Genomic DNA, 22846 nt, shown 5'->3' on the forward strand with positions numbered 1-22846 from the left:
ATGAATTAATTGAACTGGGTCCATAGACCGGGCCAATTATTAATTCATTGTAGCTAATAAAATAATAAGCCCAAAGGATTCTCACTCATAGCCCAACTTGATATTGGAATCCTATTAGATTTGAGACATGTGAATTAGAGATTGAGAAGAATTTATTGTTTCCTTTTTTTTTTTTATCTTTATGTTGCTTATATATATACATAATTTATGTATATTTTAGGTGTGATTTTTTGGAAGAAGGAAAAAAGAATATATTTTCTCTCTCTAGAAAATTAGGGTTAGTGTTCTCATCTAATGGAGGCTCCCACAAGCATAATTTTTAAAGGTCATTTATAGAGGTTTATGAGTGATTCTTAAAGGCAAAACAATTACTAAGAAGATGGAGATCCAAGGAGAAGGCATCTTGTTAAGGGATCTACAATAAGTGAGAATATTCACTTTAGATGAAAGATTTAAAGGTTTACTCAAACCTTTGATGTAAGTATTCAATCCATTAATTGAATAATACATCATATTTTATTTTTGTATAAAACTTGTCTCTATGTGATGAATCAAGATCTATGGATCAAAATCCCTCAAAATTTTTTTAAAACTAGCACGTTTCCCAACAGAAAGTAGTAGGATTATTTATATGAGCCCATCAATACTTAATAGTTTGAAAATCTATTAATTATATTCTTCTATTTCATTTTACATTTCATGAATTTCAATTTGTAAATCTTATATAGTAAGACTATCAAAAGTTCATACTTTTGACTCTAACCATTGAAGAACATGTTGAAATTCATATGATTCTAGAAAATGATTGTGACGGCCTAAGTTTTGTAAACCCGGTGCGTCAGTGATGACCAAAAGATGACCCGATAACGGATCCGAAATGCGGAAGCGAAAGGTAAAACAACGGTCTCTAGAGATACAATGCATCTCTAAGACACCAATGTGACCCTCAATGAGGTCATGGAACCCAAAGAAAAACCAATGCGGAAGAGTCGTTTAAAAAACGGACAAAAAGGAACCTAGGGGCAAAATGGTCATTTTGCAAAAACAAAATGGATTCAAGTGCTATCGAGCACACCACTGGAAAGACAATGAAAAATTAATCAATTTTAAAAAAAAACTCACTTGATTTGGAGTCCGGATGAGGGAGAAAGGTTAAAAACAAAATCGACGTCGCGGCGGCCCGACGAATGCCGTGACAGCTACAGTGCCGTTACCCACTACTGCTGCAACTGAGAGTAAAAACGGGCATCTAAATAGACTTTTCTGGAAAAACTCAAAGAAGAAACCCCCCCTAAAATCAAGTTTTCTACCTGTCACGCGAACGGAAACCAAAAAAATGCATTGAAAAAGGTCCAAAATAAAATCAGGTCTAGAGGTCAAAAATCGTTTCAAGCTACTGCCCAAAGAAAGGAAATGGGGCTTCGGAAGGTTTTTAAATTGCCTAAATTGAAAATGAATTTTTAAAATACACCCAAAAGACCCCCGGAATTTTCGGATCGGTCGTCACGCTTTTCAAAAAAAAGTTGATGAATAGTACCAAGTATATTTGCACTAAAGTCGGCAAAAACCTTGTAGCAATGATTTTTCGGAAAAAAATCGATTTTTGAGGGCCAAGATGGTAGTTTCTGAAAAAACACAAAGAAGAAACCCCTCTCAAAATTGAGTTTTCTATGTGAATCGCGAGGAAAAATGAAAAAACGCATTTTGAAATACCCGAAATTCCCCTAGAACAGAATAGGGTAAAACTCCCTAAAAATGCTACTTAGAGTATTTGTTTCATCAATGATGGTTTTGTTTGCCAAAGTGAGCATGCAAGCATATGTAATGTGATAAAATAGATGTGTTGCAATGGTCTATGGCCTCATGGCATGTCATATGTAAAATAGAACCCTTCAATGCATTAATCCACATATCTTCCATAGGCAACAATGAAGTTCAAAGTTAGCATACATTTCACATAAGTGTATTTGGCCCTTGGCCTCATTACAACCACATTCTAAGAGTGTCAAAAGGTGTACTTAAGTGCATATTACATAACTTAGACAATAAGTACAAGTTTTATCAAAGTAAGCAAAAGTAGGACAAGATATGCTAACATATGCATATTCTATGTCATCAAAATATACTTCAAGAACTCTAGTGAGTCTAAGAATGCTGTGCATCCCACACTAAGGCTTCTTTACCTGCAAAACACCCATTAACTTAGGGGTGAGTAAACAAGTTTACTCGTAGGGAATGCATGGGTTTATCTTTGTACCAAGTTACAATCCAATACCATTTAATTTATGCTATCAAGTGACAATAGAACTTTCAACATAACACAATGAGATGTAATTTTACAAAGTTAACAACTTGGAATTTAAATGCCAAATCAAACCAAAGTGGATACTTGGACGTCACGCCGGATCAAACCGACAATGTGGTTACTTTAGGGTTACTAGCCCATGGGTAACCTCCCTATGTGCGCACTAGACTTGTAGAGGGACTTTCCCCCGTACTAGAATCATGCCCTAGCCATAGTCATAACAACGACATCCCCAAGTTTCCAAAATCAACATTTTGTGCACATTACATATATGTATCAACATAACATATATATATACAATGTAAAGCCATCAACATGCACAAATCAATTTTGGAAACACAATACATGCCTTAAGTTCTCAACTAAAATGGCATGAAGAACATTGAATGATCATTATGCTATTTGTCACTAATTACAACAATATCATTCAACAACAAGAACATAACCTCTCAAGTATGATATAAGTTAAAAATCATAATTTAAACAATTTAATAAAACAACTAAATTCCCTAGATTTCACTTCTCATCCAAGCATGCTCAATCTAATATATGTCGTAGTACATGTCATGGTTATTATATAACTCACTTCAAAACTTGATTTAAGTCATGGGAGCATATAAATAAAAATTAATTAAATTAATTCATTAATCCCTTTAGATTTTAAAACAACTCTAAATGACCTCAAATTAACATAAGTTATGAATCAAGCCATGGTCATGTTATTTATCAAGTCTAAAGTGAATTACATACAAGTCACAATTAATCATTTATTTCTCATTTTAATATAAGACAAACATATAACTTAGATATCACTATAGGAACAAATAAAGTCATTTGGAAGATAAATGATAACACCCCTACCTCAATAGAGAATTGAATCTCTATAATCCAAGCAACCAAGCTCAAAATGGAAAACAAGTTTAGGGTTAATGAAGAGGGGAGTGAGAGGAAGCTTTTGTCTTCCAAGGTTTTATGTCTATGGTGAGTGGAAGGAGGCCAAAATGAAGAAAAAAAAGCTATTAACCAAGCTTTTCTCCAATTGTGGCTAGGTTATGGTTCTTGAAGACAAGTGAAAATGAAAATGATAAAGTGTAAAATGGTGAGTGGAAGGGCTAGAAATCCTCCACTCACTATGTGCTCTTACACTACCTTTCTCACACACATAATGCAAGACTAAATGGTGAACCTACACTTGTCATGAATCTATGGTTCATTCCTAGGCTTAATCTCAAGCCTACACTTGTCACCATCCTATGTAAACTTCCAAGACTTAATATTGAACCTACATTTGTCAACCATCCATGCCAACAAGTGTACCAATCCTAGGCCAACAAGTGGGTGAATCTCCACCCTCCACATGTCATCATCCAACGCATCAAAATGTTTCCACACAAATGTCAACAAGTGGACCAATGAGAGTGTGACACTTGTTACACTTTCTGGAAATTGCAAACAAGTCCTTTTTGAAAATATCTTCCAAATAAAATTACAAAATGGTCCCTAAGACGAAAAATAATTACTTTACTTAATTACCCAAAAACCCCTCAAGTTATGGATAATTACAAAAAGTCTTGTTTTCATGGCTTTTACAAAGAAAGTAAGCATTTAATATGCATTTCTACAAAAGTAAAAATGTAGATGTCATGGAATTTAAATACCATGAATGCATGTAAAACCGAAATCAAATCCGAGCACAACAAGTAAGGTTATACAAGGAAAAATGAAAGAAACGGGAAAAAGACGAAATAGGGAAAAGACAAAATAGGAAAAAGACGAAAAAAAAATCGCCAAAAATGGAAAAGGAGGAAAAAGGTCGGGTCATTACAACCTACCCTCCTTAAAAGGATTTCGTCCCCGAAATCAAGTCGTACCTAAAAAGGAGAACAAATGGGGATACCGTGAGCGAACCTCCTATTCGAGCTCCCAGGTAGCCTCCTCAACACCGTGATGTCTCCATAAGACCTTAACCAATGAAATGGTCTTGGTCCGCAAGACCTGCTCCCGTGAATCAAGAATCTGGACCGGACCTTCCTCGTAGGTCACATCCTCATCAACAACCACATCAGTCCACCGCAGAACATGCGATGGGTCTGGCTCGTACTTCCTCAACATAGAGACATGAAAGATATCGTGAACCCTATCTAGGTCTGGCGGCAATGCCAAACGATAAGCAACTTCACCGACGAGCTCCAAAATCTCAAATGGTCCGATGAACCTAGGCGACAACTTGCCAGTCTGCCGAAATCTCAGGAGCCCCTTACGCAGAGAAATCTTAAGAAAGACATGATCCCCTACCTCAAAAGACAATGATCGCCTCCTCCTATCAGCGTAACTCTTTTGTCTACTCTGTGCGGTAGCCAACCGCTGCCGAATCAACTTGATCTTCTCTGTAGTCTCAATAACAATGTCGGAACCCAAGGCAACAGTATCACCGATCTCGGTCCAACAAACTGGAGATCTGCAAGGTCTGCCATACAACGCCTCAAAAGGTGCCATGCCAATACTGGCCTGGTAACTGCTGTTGTAGGCAAACTCAACTAAAGGCAAGTAGTCCTCCCAACTACCCCTAAAATCCAATATACAAGCCTGCAACATATCCTCCAATACCTGAATGATGCGTTCCGACTGTCCATCAGTCTGATGATGGAATGCCGTACTAAAATGAAGCCCCGTGTCAAGAGCCTCCTGAAAGCTCTGCCAAAAGTAAGAGGTGAACCACGGATCCCTATCCGAAATAATGGATATAGGAACCCCGTGAAGCTTAACAATCTGTCTCACATACAGTCCACTCAGTCTCTCTGCACTATCTGTCATTGCCATTGGTAAGAAGTGAGCCGTCTTAGTCAACCTGTCAACTATGACCCAAAAGGCATCATTCCCTGCCTGAGACTTCGGAAGTCCCGTCACGAAATCCATAGTGATATGCTCCCATTTCCACTCAGCTACTAGTAATGGTTACAACAATCCTGCCGGTCGCTGATGCTCTGCCTTCACTTGTTGACAAATAAGGCATCGAGCCACGAATTGTGAAACATCCCATTTCATGCCCTGCCACCAAAACTGTCGTTGCAGATTGTGATACATCTTTGTACCACCAGGATGAACTGCGAGCCTAGAGTGGTGGAAATCCCGAAGAACGTCCTCACGACAAGACAATGGAACAAACATCATCCCCTTGTACCTAAGACCACCGTCTGAATGTAAGGTCCAACCCTCTACATTCTCGCCGCCTGAAATCCAAACATAAATGGCCTTCATCTCCCCATCCTCCAACTGTGCCTCAATAACTCTGCTAACAAGTGTCGGTTGAGCCACAAGGCTAAACAAAATAGCCTGTGAAACATCCTCATAACACTGTAAACCAAGATCTGCAAGCTCTTCTAGCATCTTCCATCTATGAAGGGAAATGCTAGCAAGAGTTCCCCGTGACTTCCTACTCAATGCATCGGCCACCACATTGGCCTTACCCGGGTGATACTGTAATTTAAAATCGTAACCCTCCATAAACCCAACCCATCTGCGCTGTCTCAAGTTCAAATCCTTCTGAGAGAAGAGATACTTGAGACTTTTGTGGTCGGAGAAAACTTCAAACTTCTCCCCGTACAAATAGTGTCTCCACCCCTTCAGGGCAAAGATAACTGCTGCTAACTCCAAATCATGTGTTGGATAGTTCAACTCGTGAGTCTTCAACTGTCGTGACCCATAAGCAACTACCTGCTCTGTTTGCATCAAGACACAACCCAAACCTTCTCGTGAAGCATCACAAAAGATCACATAACCTAAACCACGTTCAGGAATGATCAAAACTGGAGCCAATGTCAACCTGACCTTCAACTCCTGAAAAGCAAACTCACATGCCTCGTTCCATACGAACTTGACCCCCTTGCGGGTAAGTCGAGTCATAGGTGCTGCTAAACGAGAGAAATCCCGAACAAATCTCCGGTAATAGCCGGCTAGGCCAAGAAAACTCCGAATCTCAAACACTGTCTTTGGACGCTCCCAATCCATCACTTACTCAATCTTCGTTGGATCCACTGCAACACCGCCCATTGACACAACATGTCCAAGGAACATAACTTCTGGTAGTCAAAATTCGCATTTCTTGAACTTGGCGTATAACCGATTATCCCTAAGGATCTGCAACACTGTCCTCAAATGATACTCATGCTCCTCCACCGAAGCTGAGTATACAAGAATGTCATCAACAAAGACTACAACGAATTGATCAAAATGGTCACTAAATACATGGTTCATTAAGTCCATAAAAGCTACTGGAGCATTGGTCAAACAATGGCATCACTAGAAACTCATAATGGCCATACCGTGTGCGGAAAGTGGTCTTAGATACATTCTCATCCTTAACCCTCAACTGATAGTAACCCGATCTCAGATCAATCTTCGAAAAGCATGTCGCTCCCTTCAACTGATCAAACAAGTCATCAATCCTAGGCAAAGGATACCTGTTCTTGATTGTGACATGGTTCAGCTTGTGATAATCGATGCAAAGTCTCAAAGACCCATCCTTCTTCTTCGTAAAAAAAACCGGTGCTCCCCAGGGTGAAGCACTAGGACGAATAAAGCCCTTAGCTTTCAAATCATCTAATTGAGCTTTCAGCTCATCAAGCTCTGCCAGTGCCATACGGTACGGTGCCATAGAAATAGGTGCAGTACCGGGAATGACATCGATGGCAAAGACAACCTCCCGAAGAGGAAGGAGTTCTGTCAACTCCTCTGGGAAGACATCCAGAAACTCGTCTACAACTGTCGGAAAAACACGGCCCAGACTGCTACCCTCGTCAACTAACAGGCTAGCCAAGTAGGACCTGTGGCGACTCTAGTCACCGATACTGAAAATCATCGTCGGGTGGGAATCGCTCCGATCTCCCATGAAGTGAAAACAATCCCTCGCGGGAGTGCAAACAGACACTCGCCCACGGAAGTAATCAATCGTGGCACGAAAGAAAGATAACCAGTCCATCCCAAGAATGACGTCAAAACCCGTCATGTCGAAAACAACAAAATCAAACTCCAACGTCCGTCCAGCTATCTCGATAGCACAACCCCGACAAACACGATCCAAAAACACTGGACCACCAACTGGTGTGTCAACACAAAGGAAACCATCCCACTGCGTGACCTCCAGACCCAAAGAATGTGCAAATGATGCAGATATGAATGAATGTGATGCACCTGTGTCAACAAGAACTCTAGCCTAAGAACTGAAAATTGGAAAGATACCTCAAACTGTAGAAGTCCCTGCGGAGGTATCTACCTGTGGCAATGCGTAAAGCTCGTCCCTGAGCCCCTGATTGCTGTGAACTGCCCTGCTGAGCTGACCGATGTCCGGAAGCAGTGGGTGTAGGGTTCCTACAAGGATACGAACTGACTGGTGCAACTGGCTGTGGTGCTTGAGGCACCCTGAAACCTGACTGTGCAACTGTCGACTGTGCCGGTGTGGCCTGTGGGCCTGCGCCACTCTGTGCCCTATTCTGTAGGCGCGAACACTCTCTCTTGAAATGTCCAGGCTGCTTGCAGTAATTACAAACCCCCTGAAGTCCCTATGTCGAAGCTGAAGACTTACTAGTTTGAGAACGACTGCCCTGAGACTGCAACTGTGGGCAACGAGGCTTGATGTGCCCCGGCTGCTGACAGTGGTGACAAATGACTCCCCGGGCTGACCCCGAAGATACTAGACCTGCAGATGTAGACCGAGTCTACTGTGACTGTCCCTGAGTGCGTGAACTGTCCCCAGCCTTACCCTTCTTCCACTGACCCCCAACGGATACCGATGAAGCCTCTCCACGTGGCTGCTTATATGAACCCTTGATCCTGAGCTGATCTCGGTCCTCTGCCTCAACTAGCATAACCTTCTGTACTACCTCCCCATAAGTCCTCAGATCTAACACCGAAATTCATGGCCTAATATCAAGATGTAACCCATCCTGAAACTTTTTCGCCCTGAGCTCATCGGTGGCTACCATCTCTGGTGCATAACGGGAAAGAGAAGTGAAGCGTGTCTCATACTCAATGACATTCATCCTGCCCTGATAGAGACCTGTAAACTGCACTCTCATATCATACCTCATAGCCCTTGGAAAAAAGCGGTAAAAGAACAATGTCCTGAACTCCTCCCAAGTCATCACCTCCACATCGTGGATATTGGTCATAGACCTCCACCAAATATCGGCATCTCCCATGAACATAGAGGCTGTCAAGGAGATCCTCAATCGGTCTGTAGGTACTGCCATGTTATCGAGCTTGCGTACCATGAGATCAAACCATGCCTCTAAAGCAAGCAGATCCATACTCCCTGCAAACCGGTCGATCTTAATCCTCTGTAACTTCATGAAGTAGTCCAATGCCTCATTAGCAACTAGTGCCGGTGCTGGTGCCGGTACTGGAATCTGTATCCCCGCCATTTGCTGGTGAAACATCACCTGAATGGACTTTGACATCCCCAGAGCCACTCCTTGTGCAATCTGCTCCTCGTAAGTCGGAGCTCATGGTGGATTTGGACCTGTGCCACGAACTGGAATCCTAGGCCTCCCTGGACCCCTCGTAAACTCGGTGTCATCCACCTACTCCTTAACGCCCTGACGCGAAGACTCCCCACGTGTGACAACCATGATGCTAAACATATGCAATGAAAGAGGTCAACAATAACACAAGTTATTATGACCAAATGCAACTCGTACTATGAAAGTAAGAAATACGAAGCAAAATGAGGTATGTTACATACGGTCATGATAAGGCAATCAAGGAAGGCTGTATAAACAGTTAAGCATTTAAGAAATATGTCAAACAAGGATGCTTCTTAAACATATAAGCATACAAACATAGAGACATATCATAATAACAAGTATGTCACCAAGAAACATGTAATCATGTTATAATGCCAAAAACATGTTATCAAATGTATGCTAATAAATCAAAATACACTAACAAAAGCATGCTATGCACCCAAAACCCATCGTCCTAAGGTTTTCGAACCTAGGAGCTCTGATACCACTTGTGACGGCCCAAGTTTTGTAAACCCGGTGCGTCAGTGATGACCAAAAGATGACCCGATAACGGATCCGAAATGCGGAAGCGAAAGGTGAAACAACGGTCTCTAGAGATACAATGCATCTCTAAGACACCAATGTGACCCTCAATGAGGTCATGGAACCCAAAGGAAAACCAATGCGGAAGAGTCGTTTCAAAAACGGACAAAAAAGAACCTAGGGGCAAAATGGTCATTTTGTAAAAAAAAATGGATTCAAGTGCTATCGAGCACACCACTGGAAAGAAAATGAAAAATTAATCAATTTAAAAAAAAAAAAAACTCACTTGATTTGGAGTCTGGATGAGGGAGAAAGGTTAAAAACAAAATCGACGTCGCGGCGGCCCGACGAAGGCCGTGACAGCTACAATGCCGTTACCCACTACTACTGCAACTGAGAGTAAAAACGGGCATCTAAACAGACTTTTCTGGAAAAACTCAAAGAAGAAACCCCCCCTAAAATCAAGTTTTCTACCTGACTCATGAACGGAAACCACAAAAATGCATTGCAAAAGGTCCAAAATACCCTCAAGAAAATCAGGTCTAGAGGTCAAAAATCGTTCCAAGCTACTGCCCAAAGAAAGGAAATGGGGCTTCGGAAGGTTTTTAAATTGCCTAAATTAAAAATGCAATTTTAAAATACACCCAAAAGACCCCCGGAAGTTTTGGATCGGTCGTCACGCTTTTCAAAAAAAAAGTCGATGAATAGTACCAAGTATATTTGCACTAAAGTCGGCAAAAACCTGGCAGCAATGATTTTTCGGAAAAAAATTGATTTTTGAGGGCCAAGATGGCAGTTTCTGGAAAAACACAAAGAAGAAACCCCCCTCAAAATTGAGTTTTCTATGTGACTCGTGAGGAAAAATGAAAAAAACGTATTTTGAAATACCCGAAATTTTCCTAGAACAGAATAGGGTAAAACTCCCTAAAAATGCTACTTAGAGTTTTTGTTTCATCAATGATGGTTTTGTTTGTCAAAGTGAGCATGCAAGCATATATAATGTGATAAAATAGATGTGTTGCAATGGCCTATGACCTCATGGCATGTCATATGCAAAATAGAACCCTTCAATGCATTAATCCACATATCTTCCATAGGCAACAATGAAGTTCAAAGTTAGCATACATTTCACATAAGTGTATTTGGCCCTTGGCCTCATTACAACAACATTCTAAAAGTGTCAAAAGGTGCACTTAAGTGCATATTACATAACTTAGATAATAAGTATAAGTTTTATCAAAGTAAGCAAAAGTAGGACAAGATATGCTAACATATGCATATTCTATGTCATCAAAATATACTTCAAGAACTCTAGTGAGTCTAAGAATGCTGTGCATCCCACACTAAGGCTTCTTTACTTGCAAAACACCCATTAACTTAGGGGTGAGTAAACAAGTTTACTCGTAGGGAATGCATGGGTTTATCTTTGTACCAAGTTACAATCCAATACCATTTAATTTATGCTATCAAGTGACAATAGAACTTTCAACATAACACAATGAGATGTAATTTTACAAAGTTAACAACTTGGAATTTAAATGCCAAATCAAACCAAAGAGGATACTTGGACGTCACGCCGGATCAAACCGACAATGTTGTTACTTTAGGGTTACTAGCTCGTGGGTAACCTCCCTATGTGCGCACTAGACTTGTAAAGGGACTTTCCCCCGTACTAGAACCATGCCCTAGCCATAGTCATAACAACGACATCCCCAAGTTTCCAAAATCAACATTTTGTGCACATTACATATATGTATCAACATAACATATATATATATATACAATGTAAAGCCATCAACATGCACAAATCAATTTTGGAAACACAATACATGCCCTAAGTTCTCAACTAAAATGTCATGAAGAACATTGAATGATCATTATGCTATTTGCCACTAATTACAACAATATCATTCAACAACAAGAACATAACCTCACAAGTATGATATAAGTTAAAAATCATAATTTAAACAATTTAATAAAACAACTAAATTCCATAGATTTCACTTCTCATCCAAACATGCTCAATTTAATATGTGTTGTAGTACATGTCATGGTTATTATATAAATCACTTCAAAACTTGATTTAAGTCATGGGAGCATATAAATAAAAATTAATTATATTAATTCATTAATCCCTCTAAATTTTAAAACAACTCTAAATGACCTCAAATTAACATAAGTTATGAATCAAGCCATGGTTATGTTATTTATCAAGTCTAAAGTGAATTACATACAAGTCACAATTAATCATTTATTTCTCATTTTAATACAAGACAAACATATAACTTAGATATCACTATAGGAACAAATAAAATCACTTGGAAGATAAATGATAACACCCCCTACCTCAATAGAGAATTGAATCTCTATAATCCAAGCAACCAAGCTCAAAATGGAAAACAAGTTTAGGGTTAATGAAGAGGGGAGTGAGAGGAAGCTTTTGTCTTCCAAGGTTTTATATCTAAGGTGAGTGGAAGGAGGCCAAAATGAAGAAAAAAGCTATTAACCAAGCTTTTCTCCAATGATGGCTAGGTTATGGTTCTTGAAGACAAGTGAAAATGAAAATGATAAAGTGTAAAATGGTGAGTGGAAGGGCTAGAAATCCTCCACTCACTATGTGCTCTTATACTACCTCTCTCACACACATAATGCAAGACTAAATGGTGAACCTACACTTGTCATGAATCTATGGTTCATTCCTAGGCTTAATCTCAAGCCTACACTTGTCACCATCCTATGTAAACTTCCAAGACTTAATATTGAACCTACATTTGTCAACCATCCATGCCAACAAGTGTACCAATCCTAGGCCAACAAGTGGGTGAATCTCCACCCTCCACATGTCATCATCCAACGCATCAAAGTATTTCCACACAAATGTCAACAAGTGGACCAATGAGAGTGTGACACTTGTTACACTTTTCGAAAATTGCAAACAAGTCATTTTTGAAAATATTTTCCAAATTAAATTGCAAAATGGTCCCTAAGACTAAAAATAATTACTTTACTTAATTACCCAAAAACCCCTCAAGTTATGGATAATTATAAAAAGTCTTGTTTTCATGACTTTTACAAAGAAAGTAAGCATTTAATATGCATTTCTACAAAAGTAAAAATGTAGATGTCATGGAATTTAAATACCATGAATGCATGCAAAACCGGAATCAAATCCGAACACAACAAGTAAGGTTATGCAAGGAAAAATGAAAGAAACGGGAAAAAGACGAAATTGGGAAAAGACAAAATAGGAAAAAGACGAAAAAAAAAAAATCGCCAAAAATGGAAAAGGAGGAAAAAGGCCGGATCATTACAATGATTGTTTTTTTTTTTTTTTTTTTATAGATTCTGTAGAATTGAATTTTAAATATCCATAAATTGAATAATATATTGTTTCTTTCTTTTTCATAGGATCATCTATTTTATCTAGAGTTTCTAAAATAATATTTTCTTCGTTAGAAAGAACATTAATACGTAAATCATCTATATTTAAAACTGCCTTATAATAGTTATATTTTTGTCTACATGGGGAACAATTTTTCTCACTTTCTTTTGGTTCACCAGAAGATCCCTCAAATGTAGAATAAGTTGTAAAATGATCTGAATTCTTTAGATTCTTTAGATTCAGAATCTTTTAGCAAAAAAATATTATTAGCAACTTGTTACTTTAATTCTTCACGTAGGTTTAATTTTCTAACTTTTTCTTTGTGAATCATTTATCCTTGAGCAGGTCTGGTTTTAGAATATTCAAATTGGATTCAACATGTGGTTTCTTAAAACTACATTTTACCAACTCTAAGAGTCCTAATCATCTTTTCCAATTCAAATTTAAATACTATCTTTTTAATTTTAGACAATACTTATCTAATCACTGGTAAGTAAGTTATTCGATGTAATCCAATTACAAATGAACAAATAGTTTATAGTTACAAAATCTAAAAACTGATAAATAAAGACAATACTTATATTTATTTACACATGTCAATCTTTTTTAACACTAATTAATATATTTTAAAGTTTATATATGCAGCATGCACATATGTTACTACCTCCATCCCATTTTAAATGTCCACTTCAAGAAATCACAGTTGATCCCGAAGTTGACATTTAATATGAAATAGAGGGAGTATCACTCATTGATACGGTCTAACTTTCAAGACAATCTTTAGTGAAGCACCCCTTAATGTTAAATTCTAAACACACACATTAATCTACAAATGCAACATAAAAAAATAAGGTAAACATATATGTGTAGAAAACTTAATACCTTTTATTAAACTCTCGAATCCATTAATTTAGGGCCCGTTTAACAATCACAGTTACGTTGTATTTTTACTTTGACCCCAAATAGAAGTAATATTTCTGCTTTAGAGTGTGTTCAACATTATTTCGAAACTTGTTTGGTAACGTAAATTTGTTACAAGATTTTTGGAAGCAAAAACATGAAAGTATGTTTGGTAAAAAGTGTTGTAAGTTTGAAAATTTGAATTAATGACTAGTAAAAAATGTTGATATAGAAAGAAAAAATTTTTTACAGTGTTTTGCTATAGTGCGGAAGCAAACAAAAGTATTATTTTGATGCTTCTGATTTTGGTCTTAATTTTGGAAGTGCTTCGATACTATTTAAATGATGGCAAACGTTACCAAACATGCTTCATATTTTTGCTTTGCTATAGTATACTAGCAAAAGCAAAAAACACAAAGCAAAAGTATTAACTATACTTAGGGTGCATTTAGTAACGTTTTCATTTTCTATTTTTGCAGCCTTAAGAAAGCATAAATATGATTTTGTTTTCTTGAGTGAAAATAGAAAACAGAAATAATGTTTATTAACATTTGTTGTTGCTACAAATTTGAAAACCTAAAACAATAATTGTGTTTAGTAATACAACATATTTGTTACAAAATGTACATAATATTCTTTAATTTTTAATTTTTATTTTTTTTAATTTTTATTTTATTTTTTTCATGACAAGAATTTTAGGAGTTAGTTATTAGAGGGGAGGGTAGATGACTTGAACACAAACTCTCGGACACAGAGAGCAACACAACCACTTTGGCACGACATTTGCTTCCACTAATATAAAAAAGCCATAAATCTAGAAAGTCTAATTTAAAATTATAAATCTTAAAAATACTCAATATATCATAAGTACAAAATAAGATATACCAAGACAAAAACATTCCCACCAATTATGTATATAAATACATATATATGTATGATGTATACATTTATTATGTCATATATAATATATTTAGCATATGATAATTTATTATGAATAAAAAATATTAAATAATATATCTTATATGTAATAAAATATATATTGTGTTATAATATTATAAATTAATTATAATTTAATATATACGTATAATATAATATAGATATAATATATAATAATATAAAATATCTATTGCTTAATAATTTAATAACATTATATTCTATATCAAAAATTATTTCGTCACAAAAAAGCATTTACAATATTATTTAATATATTATATATTAAAATATATTTTTATCAAATAAAAAATAATATATTATTTTTAATTTATTCTATATTAAAAATATATATATTTATCAACATTTAATATACAACTTAGTATATAACACAAATAATATGAATTTTATTTGAAATGAATAGTGTCTGTGCACTAACATTAGTAAAAATGTGTCTTTGTTACAGTGTCGAAAATATAAGAAACATCGTTTTAATGTTTTTTCTTTTTTTCACAAAAATTGAAAACGTTTTCTGTTATAGAAAAATAAAAATATTTTATTGAACGCGACTTTTATTTTCGTTTACCCTTTTAAAGGTTGACAACAGAAAATAAGAAACGTTTCTTGTTTCTAAACGTAGTTTTAGAAAGACTAAATATTTGTCAAACATATCTAGCGCCACATAAATCTCTATAGATCCCTAATGTATCAAAATAGTAATTATTTTTAGATACCTTAGACTCCAAATAAACATTCATTGCGATAATAAGTTCTGACTTGGTGTGTGCTGATCATTGTTTTAATAAGTTGAAAATGAAATTAAATATTGTATATTATTTAATTTCATTTTCAACAACTTCACACCCACTTCGTGTGTGCTGATCATTGTTTGTGATCTTATAACCTGAGATGTGTGTCTGTGCGTTCCAACTACCAGGACCGGAAGTGGTACACCGTACATTTTTTATTTTTATTTTCTGGTAAATCATTAAACAACAGAGCAAACAGTACAAACACCGTGCTTTCTTTTTGTTAACATGCTGCTGATGATTAGCTTAAAAATCGGCAACCATCCCTCCGGTAAATGCTCCTGAATCCTCCACGTGTCACATGGAAAATCATAGGCCAATAAAATAGTTAAGCACATTCAACCATAGATGCAGCAAGCTCCCATTCAAAACAATGATTGAAAACCATTACTATATATTTAGAGTTGAGATGTCTTAATTAACCGTTCATGCATGTACGTGCTATGGTCCACCCTTTCCGCACCATTTCACATGGAGGGCTCTAGTAAATAAACCATTTCACATGCTTAATTTTGTAATTTTATTTTATTTTTTTAAACGTTGTTAATAATATATCTAATTCTTTTGCGGAGGAAAATGCTGTGGAAGGTTTGTTCCTTTATTTATTTTCTTCTCCATTTCTATCCGTCCAAGGGTGCCAACTAAAATGGTTTTGCATTTCATATATATACTTTGTAGTAACTAAGGATAACGAGTGAGCGCTTGTCCATTTATTTAAAAATTTAAACTATTGAGTAGTGTTGCATGCTTATTCATTTGTACCCAATCACTTTCTTATCTGGATCCGATGTGGGACAAATGACCATTGTTTCATTATCTCTCACCGAAACTCGCAATGCCCTAGTTGTGATCGGACCACTCTGCCTTTTTAGGTGAGTCACCCGGACGCCTTCCGGGCCTGGCACTTGGCGTGACATCAGATCAAAGATTGGGTCTGGCTCTGATACCAATTGTAACGGGTGGACGCTTACCCATTTATCCAAAAACTTAAATTATTGGATAGTACTGCATACTCACCAATTTATACCCAATCATTTTTTCATCCGAATCCAATGTAGAACAAATGACCTTTGTTACACTAAATATACACACACGCATTTAGAAAAATTGTGATTTTGTTTTGTGTTATGTCATACATTCACAATACATTTCAAGATTTTAAAAATGTGTTTTTTACCGATTCAAACTTCTTCAATTTGTTTGATTTTTTATTCAATTTAAAGAAACTTTTTTATTTTATTTTTTCATAATTCCATTGCTTTCGATCAAATTAAGATTAGAAAATAATTAAGCTAGATTTTTGCTCAATTAATTAAAGAATAATACTTGCATACTGTGCATGGAGGATGAACTCCTCCTTGCTGACGTGACCATCTAATATTCAAACACCTGTTCAAAATTAAAAAATAATAAAATATGAATAATACCAATTTGTGCGGGTTAAACCCGTTTCTCCTTATCACTACTTTCCTCTTCTCTTTCTCTCCTTTCTCTTCCACAACCTTGGCCAATCCAAGAGAGAGAGCATACCTGGAACAACCAGCTCCTGCTAGTTTCAGCCTTACCACCGCCGTCGTTACCACCGCCACCTCCTCTCTTCCCTCCTCATTCGGCGACCTCACACCCACTCTCTCCACCACCGACCTCCACGACACCGCCTACGAGATCTTCGTCGCTGCTTGCTGTACCTCCACCTGGAAGCCTCTCACTTACATTCCTACTAATTCCTGTAACTCCGACCGATCCCTATCCCCATCGCCGTCGTCGCTATCAAGCTCGCCGTCAATGCAACAATCGCTCACTTCGATCTACTGTTGCTTCCAAGGTCAAGAGGGTGTTAGGGCTCCGATCCAGTTCCAATTCGGGTTTCGCTTTGAAGAGGAGTGAGGGCAGTCCGTCGTTGGGCGAAAAGGTGAAGAAGCCGATGATAAATGGGGAGCTCATGAGGGTTCAAATGAGGGTTTCGTAGACTACGGACTCGAAGATTCGGAGGGCTTTACTGAGGATTTCAGTTTTTCATGTTCAATTTAGAATTTTGATGATTTGATCTGAAGCCATTGTAGAGAGAGAAAGTGGAAGGGAGAGGAGAGGAGAGGAGAGAGAAAGCATGGGAGGGAGAAAGAGAGAGAAGAGAGTAGTGATAAGGAGAAACAGGTTTAACTCGCATAAATGGATATTACTCATATTTTTATTATTTTTTAATTTTAAATAGGTGTCTGAATATTAGATGGTCACGTCAGCGCGAAGGATGAATGAACTTTATCCTCCTTACATAGGATGTAAGTATTATTCTTAATTAAAAGGGTAAAGTGCACTAAACCCCCTGAACTTTCTTCTCTTTCTCAATAAACCTTTCTAAACTATTTGAAAGACATTTAACTCCCTGAACTATTTTATTTGTTGCAAAGGTTAAGTCTGCCGTTAGAAATTTGACAGAAATGAAGGCATGCATGTCATGTGAGTGGTCCAAATTTTTAAAAAGACAAAATTAGCCCTACAACAGTTAAGGAATAAAATATAATATATATATATATATGAGAAATGCTAAAAAAAAAAGCCGACTACTGTTCACCCCATATTAGCCGACACACCCTTGTCAAATGCAGATTGGTGTAACTAGGCAGACGATTTTTCCCTTTCTTGACTCAACTTTACTTTCTCTCATCACTCTTTCAATCCTCTTTCTCCCTTCTCTCTCCGGCGGAGATCCTTCATCTCACTCGAACGCTCCCTCCTCCCTCCCTTCTCTCTCGGTTAATCAAAAGTTTTTTTTTGCTTTCTTGTGAAGACCTACTTCTTCCAAGTTCATCATCGCCGGGATTTCACTATCGGCAACCATAAGCCTCCGGCCGGTGCTTGTCTTCTCCATCGTCGACGTCTCCGTCGCTGATCTGCTTTCTTCTCCATAGTCAGATTCGCGAACCTTGATTGTGTCGAAACCATCAAACCGTCATGGTCGAGGGGGTAGACCCAGCTCCGCCTTTGCTACCCAAACCAGAGGAGACCAACACAATTCCGGCGACATCCACAGCAAACTGTCCTTGCCGTTATATCATCACCGCCGTAGTCTACCCACGCGTCGCTTCTTCGGCTGTGTCAAAGGTGCCTATCTAGTCGCCGATTTTTTTCGCGGGGAGGTTTGTCTTTGGTTTCTTCTTGTTGGATGACGTCAAGGAGCGGTGACATTCGGCGGTGAGCAGAGAGCAAGGAAAGTATGGCACTGAACTGGGTTTGCAGTTATCGCCGTCAGAGAAAAGGACTCTCATCGGTGACGAAGGCTGAGGACAGCGACCAGTTTGGAATAGCCGTGGCGGGCACAGAGATGACAGGTGGACAGCGAGCACGACAGTAGAGAACGGATTGAACGGCGGAACGGGTCAGCGAGCTTGATGCGGCAGTGAGAAAGATGGGGGATTGGCTTCCACGAGAACGAAGCGGCGGTGAGAAAAACGAGCGTGAGTGCAGTGAGACCAATTTTTTTTTTTTTTTTTTTTTTTTTTTTCTGACAATGAAAATGGGTCTCTGTTTCAGGTATTGGTTTTTATAGAGAGAAAGAGATTATTGGAGAGATAAAAATAGTTTTGACATAGAAGATGGGTTCACCGGTGGTTACGGAATGTTCACCGGAAAGATCGGTTCGTCGCTGATGGTTAGAGAGAGAAAGAGAGGAGGGAGAGAGAAGGGGCATCCGGTTCCAAAAAAAAAACAGTCTGTGCTTGCTGTCGTTCAGAGCACGCAGACGTCCTCATCGTCTTCATTTCCTGACTTTTTCTATCTTCATCTCTATCTTCGTCTTCCTCTTCTTCCTCCGTGCACACGTGAGATTGTTTAAAAAGAAAAAGGGTAGCAACAGTAAAGAAGAAAGAACAAGAATAGGAAAAGAAAAGAAAAGAAAAGGTTGATGTGCTGTCACCTTTTTATTGGACCTAAGATTCTATTTGCCACAACAGCAGTTGAAATTATATAGAACTTAAAAACGGTGTCGTTCAACTCAAGGATTAAAAAGTAATTTAATTTTTTTGTTAACGGACGTTTGCAACAAAATGCTACTTCAGGGGGTTTTACTTATTTCAGGGGGATTTCTTGCAATCGGGTCATAGTTCAAGGGGGTTTAATGCACTTCACCCTAATTAAAATATCAAAGCACCATTTCCCCTTAATTAACCCATTCTTTTTTTCTAAAAGAAATTTTTCATTGAAGGATTATGATTCAAGCCAATCTTTGCTTTTCAAGTTCATCCAATCCAAATTCATGAATAATGAAACCATTTACACTCCGTAAAGAGCATAGGATGTTGTCTATGTAACATCGTAACATATACATGGATTTATATATATATACATCATATAGAGACATAGACTGTCAACTTATCACATGTCTCCGTACATATCAAAACTAAACACGATGTTGAAGTAGTTAGGGGATAACGTGCATTTAAATATTAATATGTACTTAATAATAATAATAATAATAAATTGACTTATTAATTTAAAATTAAACATAACATGCATAATCTAAACTATACGTATATTTAGTGCCGTGATGTCCTCTTTAAAAACCTAGAGCCATCTGTACCATATCCCAACGGTCTCTCTCGATCTAACGCTACAGATCGATCTCAATCTGTAAGAAAGAATTAAGATGGCTAAGCTTGTAGTACTACCAGTTAATTATTGGACTGTCTCCCTTGTTTTTATAATTGGGTTGTTGTGCAGTAGCAGTACGTTGTCAAATGCAGCGGCAGCGTATAATAATATTAACGTGTTGAGTTTCGGTGCAAGGCCGGACGGACAAAGCGATTCGACGCAGGCATTTCTGAAGGCGTGGGCAGCAGCATGTGGGTCGGTGAAGGCAGTCACCATGTACGTCCCTCGAGGGCGTTTCTTGTTAAAAGCAGCAGTCTTCAGAGGGCCATGTAAGAACAAGATCAACGTTCGTATAGATGGAACCCTTGTGGCTCCTTCTGATTATCGTGCCCTCGGCAACTCTGGCTACTGGATGTTGTTCATTCAGGTCAACAGAGTTGACATTGTGGGAGGTACACTTGATGCAAAGGGAGCTGCCTTTTGGGCTTGCCGGACCTCTGGGAAGAATTGTCCAGTTGGAGCAAGGGTACGTATTACGTAAGTACATACATACCTGATACCTGTGTGTGTATATGTCTCTCACACACACACATATATATATTATAGGAGTATGCATGAATAGATTAATATTAATTATGGTATGAGTATTTATAATTTCTTGAAAATGCTAATAATTAGTAAGTAACACATACTCATACTATAAATATATTGGCCTGATCGATCTCATGTTGCGCATGCAGTCGATAACTTTCAACTGGGCTAATAACGTTGTGATCAGCGGCCTAACATCGATCAACAGCCAGACAATGCACCTTGTGATCAACAGCTGCAATAATGTGATGGTTCGTAATGTGAAGATCATTGCTCCGGATCAGAGTCCAAACACCGATGGCATTCACGTTCAGTCGTCTACCGGTGTCACCATCAGCAGCAGTAGCATAAAGACCGGAGATGATTGCATATCCATTGGTCCAGGTACCAGGAACTTGTGGATGGAGCGCATACAGTGTGGCCCTGGTCATGGCATTAGGTACCTAATCTAAGTAATTATAAAATTACTAGTAATTTATAGTGCATATATATATTAGTACAACTTTGGGCATATCATGCGCATAATCCGTGACGTGTGGTATCATAACGGGCTTAGTCCTTAGGCCCAGTCGTTAAAATATATATATTTTTTATTTTTATTAAAAAAAAATTATATAAACTTATCTTAATACAGCATTGGTAGTCTGGCCCGAGACGTGAATGAAGATGGTGTGCGGAATGTTACGTTAACAAATACCGTATTCACGGGATCCGACAACGGGGTACGGATAAAGTCATGGGCCAGGCCCAGCAATTCATTTGTGAGGAATGTTGTTTATCGCAACATCATTATGAAGAATGTCCAAAACCCTATCATCATTGATCAGAACTACTGCCCTAGCAACCAAGGTTGTCCTCGTCAGGTATATATATATATATATAGAGAGAGAGAGAGAGTTAGTGAGAGTTGATCACAACAACTATACATTCATATTTTATCCAATTCACTTAATACGTGTATATATTTTGTAGGACGTAGGTATATATTCATCATGATACTTTTTAAATATTTAATTTTCTTAAACAGAGTTCAGGTGTGAAGATTAGTGAAGTGACATACAAGAATATACAGGGAACATCAGCGACACAAGTTGCCGTGATATTTGATTGCAGTTCTAGTAATCCATGCAGAGGGATTCGATTGCAAGACGTAAAGCTTACTTATTTGAACAAACCGGCACAATCGGCTTGTAGGAATATAGGCGGAACCGCTAGTGGAGCAGTCGTGCCTGAGAGTTGTTTATGATATAACCATTTTTTCTTTTTCATTACAGTTGCTCGTGTAAATTTAAGGGGATTATTACTCCGTCAGAGAAAGTCTCCTCCATGCATGTAATTATTCAATAAGAAATGTTTTCACCTTCAATCTGTTTTATAGTGTTTTAAAATTAGGAGTATCTCGAATTAATTAAGTTTATTATATTATTAATTCAAACTCACTTTTTCATGTAGAAAATGGATGTATGTGTGTATATATATCTATTTACCCTATAAAAGTGTATTCTATTTGTATTTTTTATATACACTTTTTGTAATAATATTATTATACACTTCTCAATAACTACTGACACCTCTTTTAAAAGTCACCTTTTATTATTTATATACAATTAAATCATTTAATTTATTTTAATAAATAAATGTGACTTTTCAAATAACTATTGACACCTCTTCTAAAAGTCACCTTTTAACTGCACTAACACCTCTTCTAAAAGTCACATTTTAACTTGAAACACCTATATATAAAAGTGTATTCTATTTGTATTTTTTATATACACTTTTTTGTAATAATATTATATATTTCTCAAATAACTACTAACATCTCTTCTAAAAGTCACCTTTTATTATTTATATGCAATTAAATCATTTAATTTATTTTAATAAATAAATGTGACTTTTCAAATAACTACTAATACCTCTTCTAAAAGTTTTTCAAATAACTACTGACATCTCTTCTAAAAATCACATTTTAACTTGAAACACCTATATATAAAAGTGTATTATATTTGTATTTTTTATATACATTTTTTTGTAATAATATTATATACTTCTTAAATAACTACTAACACCTCTTCTAAAAGTCACCTTTTATTATTTATATACAATTAAATCATTTAATTTATTTTAATAAATAAATGTGACTTTTTAAATAACTACTAACACCTCTTCTAAAAGCTTTTCAATTAACTACTGACACCTCTTCTAAAAGTCACATTTTAACTACACTAACACCTCTTCTAAAAGTCACCTTTTAACTACAAACACCTATATATAAAAGTGTATTCTATTTGTATTTTTTATA

General features: G+C 37.1%; 1 protein-coding gene across 1 annotated transcript; it reads left to right on the top strand.

The window, feature by feature from the left end:
• Window positions 1–9026: 9026 nt before the first annotated feature.
• On the top strand, window positions 9027–21793 carry LOC132273210 (polygalacturonase-like). Its single transcript, XM_059774225.1, has 7 exons — window positions 9027–9031; window positions 10290–10326; window positions 17035–17053; window positions 20115–20482; window positions 20697–20986; window positions 21182–21410; window positions 21575–21793. The coding sequence occupies exons 1-7, from the start codon at window positions 9027–9029 to the stop codon at window positions 21791–21793; spliced, it is 1167 nt and encodes a 388-aa protein (XP_059630208.1).
• The last annotated feature ends 1053 nt before the right edge of the window (window positions 21794–22846 follow it).

Source organism: Cornus florida, unplaced genomic scaffold, assembly GCF_030987335.1.
Source record: "Cornus florida cultivar Cherokee Brave unplaced genomic scaffold, ASM3098733v1 CherokeeBrave_3.0.0_Hap2_Chr09, whole genome shotgun sequence".
Classification (NCBI taxonomy): domain Eukaryota; kingdom Viridiplantae; phylum Streptophyta; class Magnoliopsida; order Cornales; family Cornaceae; genus Cornus; species Cornus florida.

Excerpts from the sequence above, each read along its gene's own strand:
- LOC132273210 (XM_059774225.1), top strand. Across the intron at positions 20,483-20,696 it reads ATTGTCCAGTTGGAGCAAGG|TCGATAACTTTCAACTGGGC; the intron begins GTACGTATTACG and ends TTGCGCATGCAG. Across the intron at positions 21,411-21,574 it reads ACCAAGGTTGTCCTCGTCAG|AGTTCAGGTGTGAAGATTAG; the intron begins GTATATATATAT and ends TTTCTTAAACAG.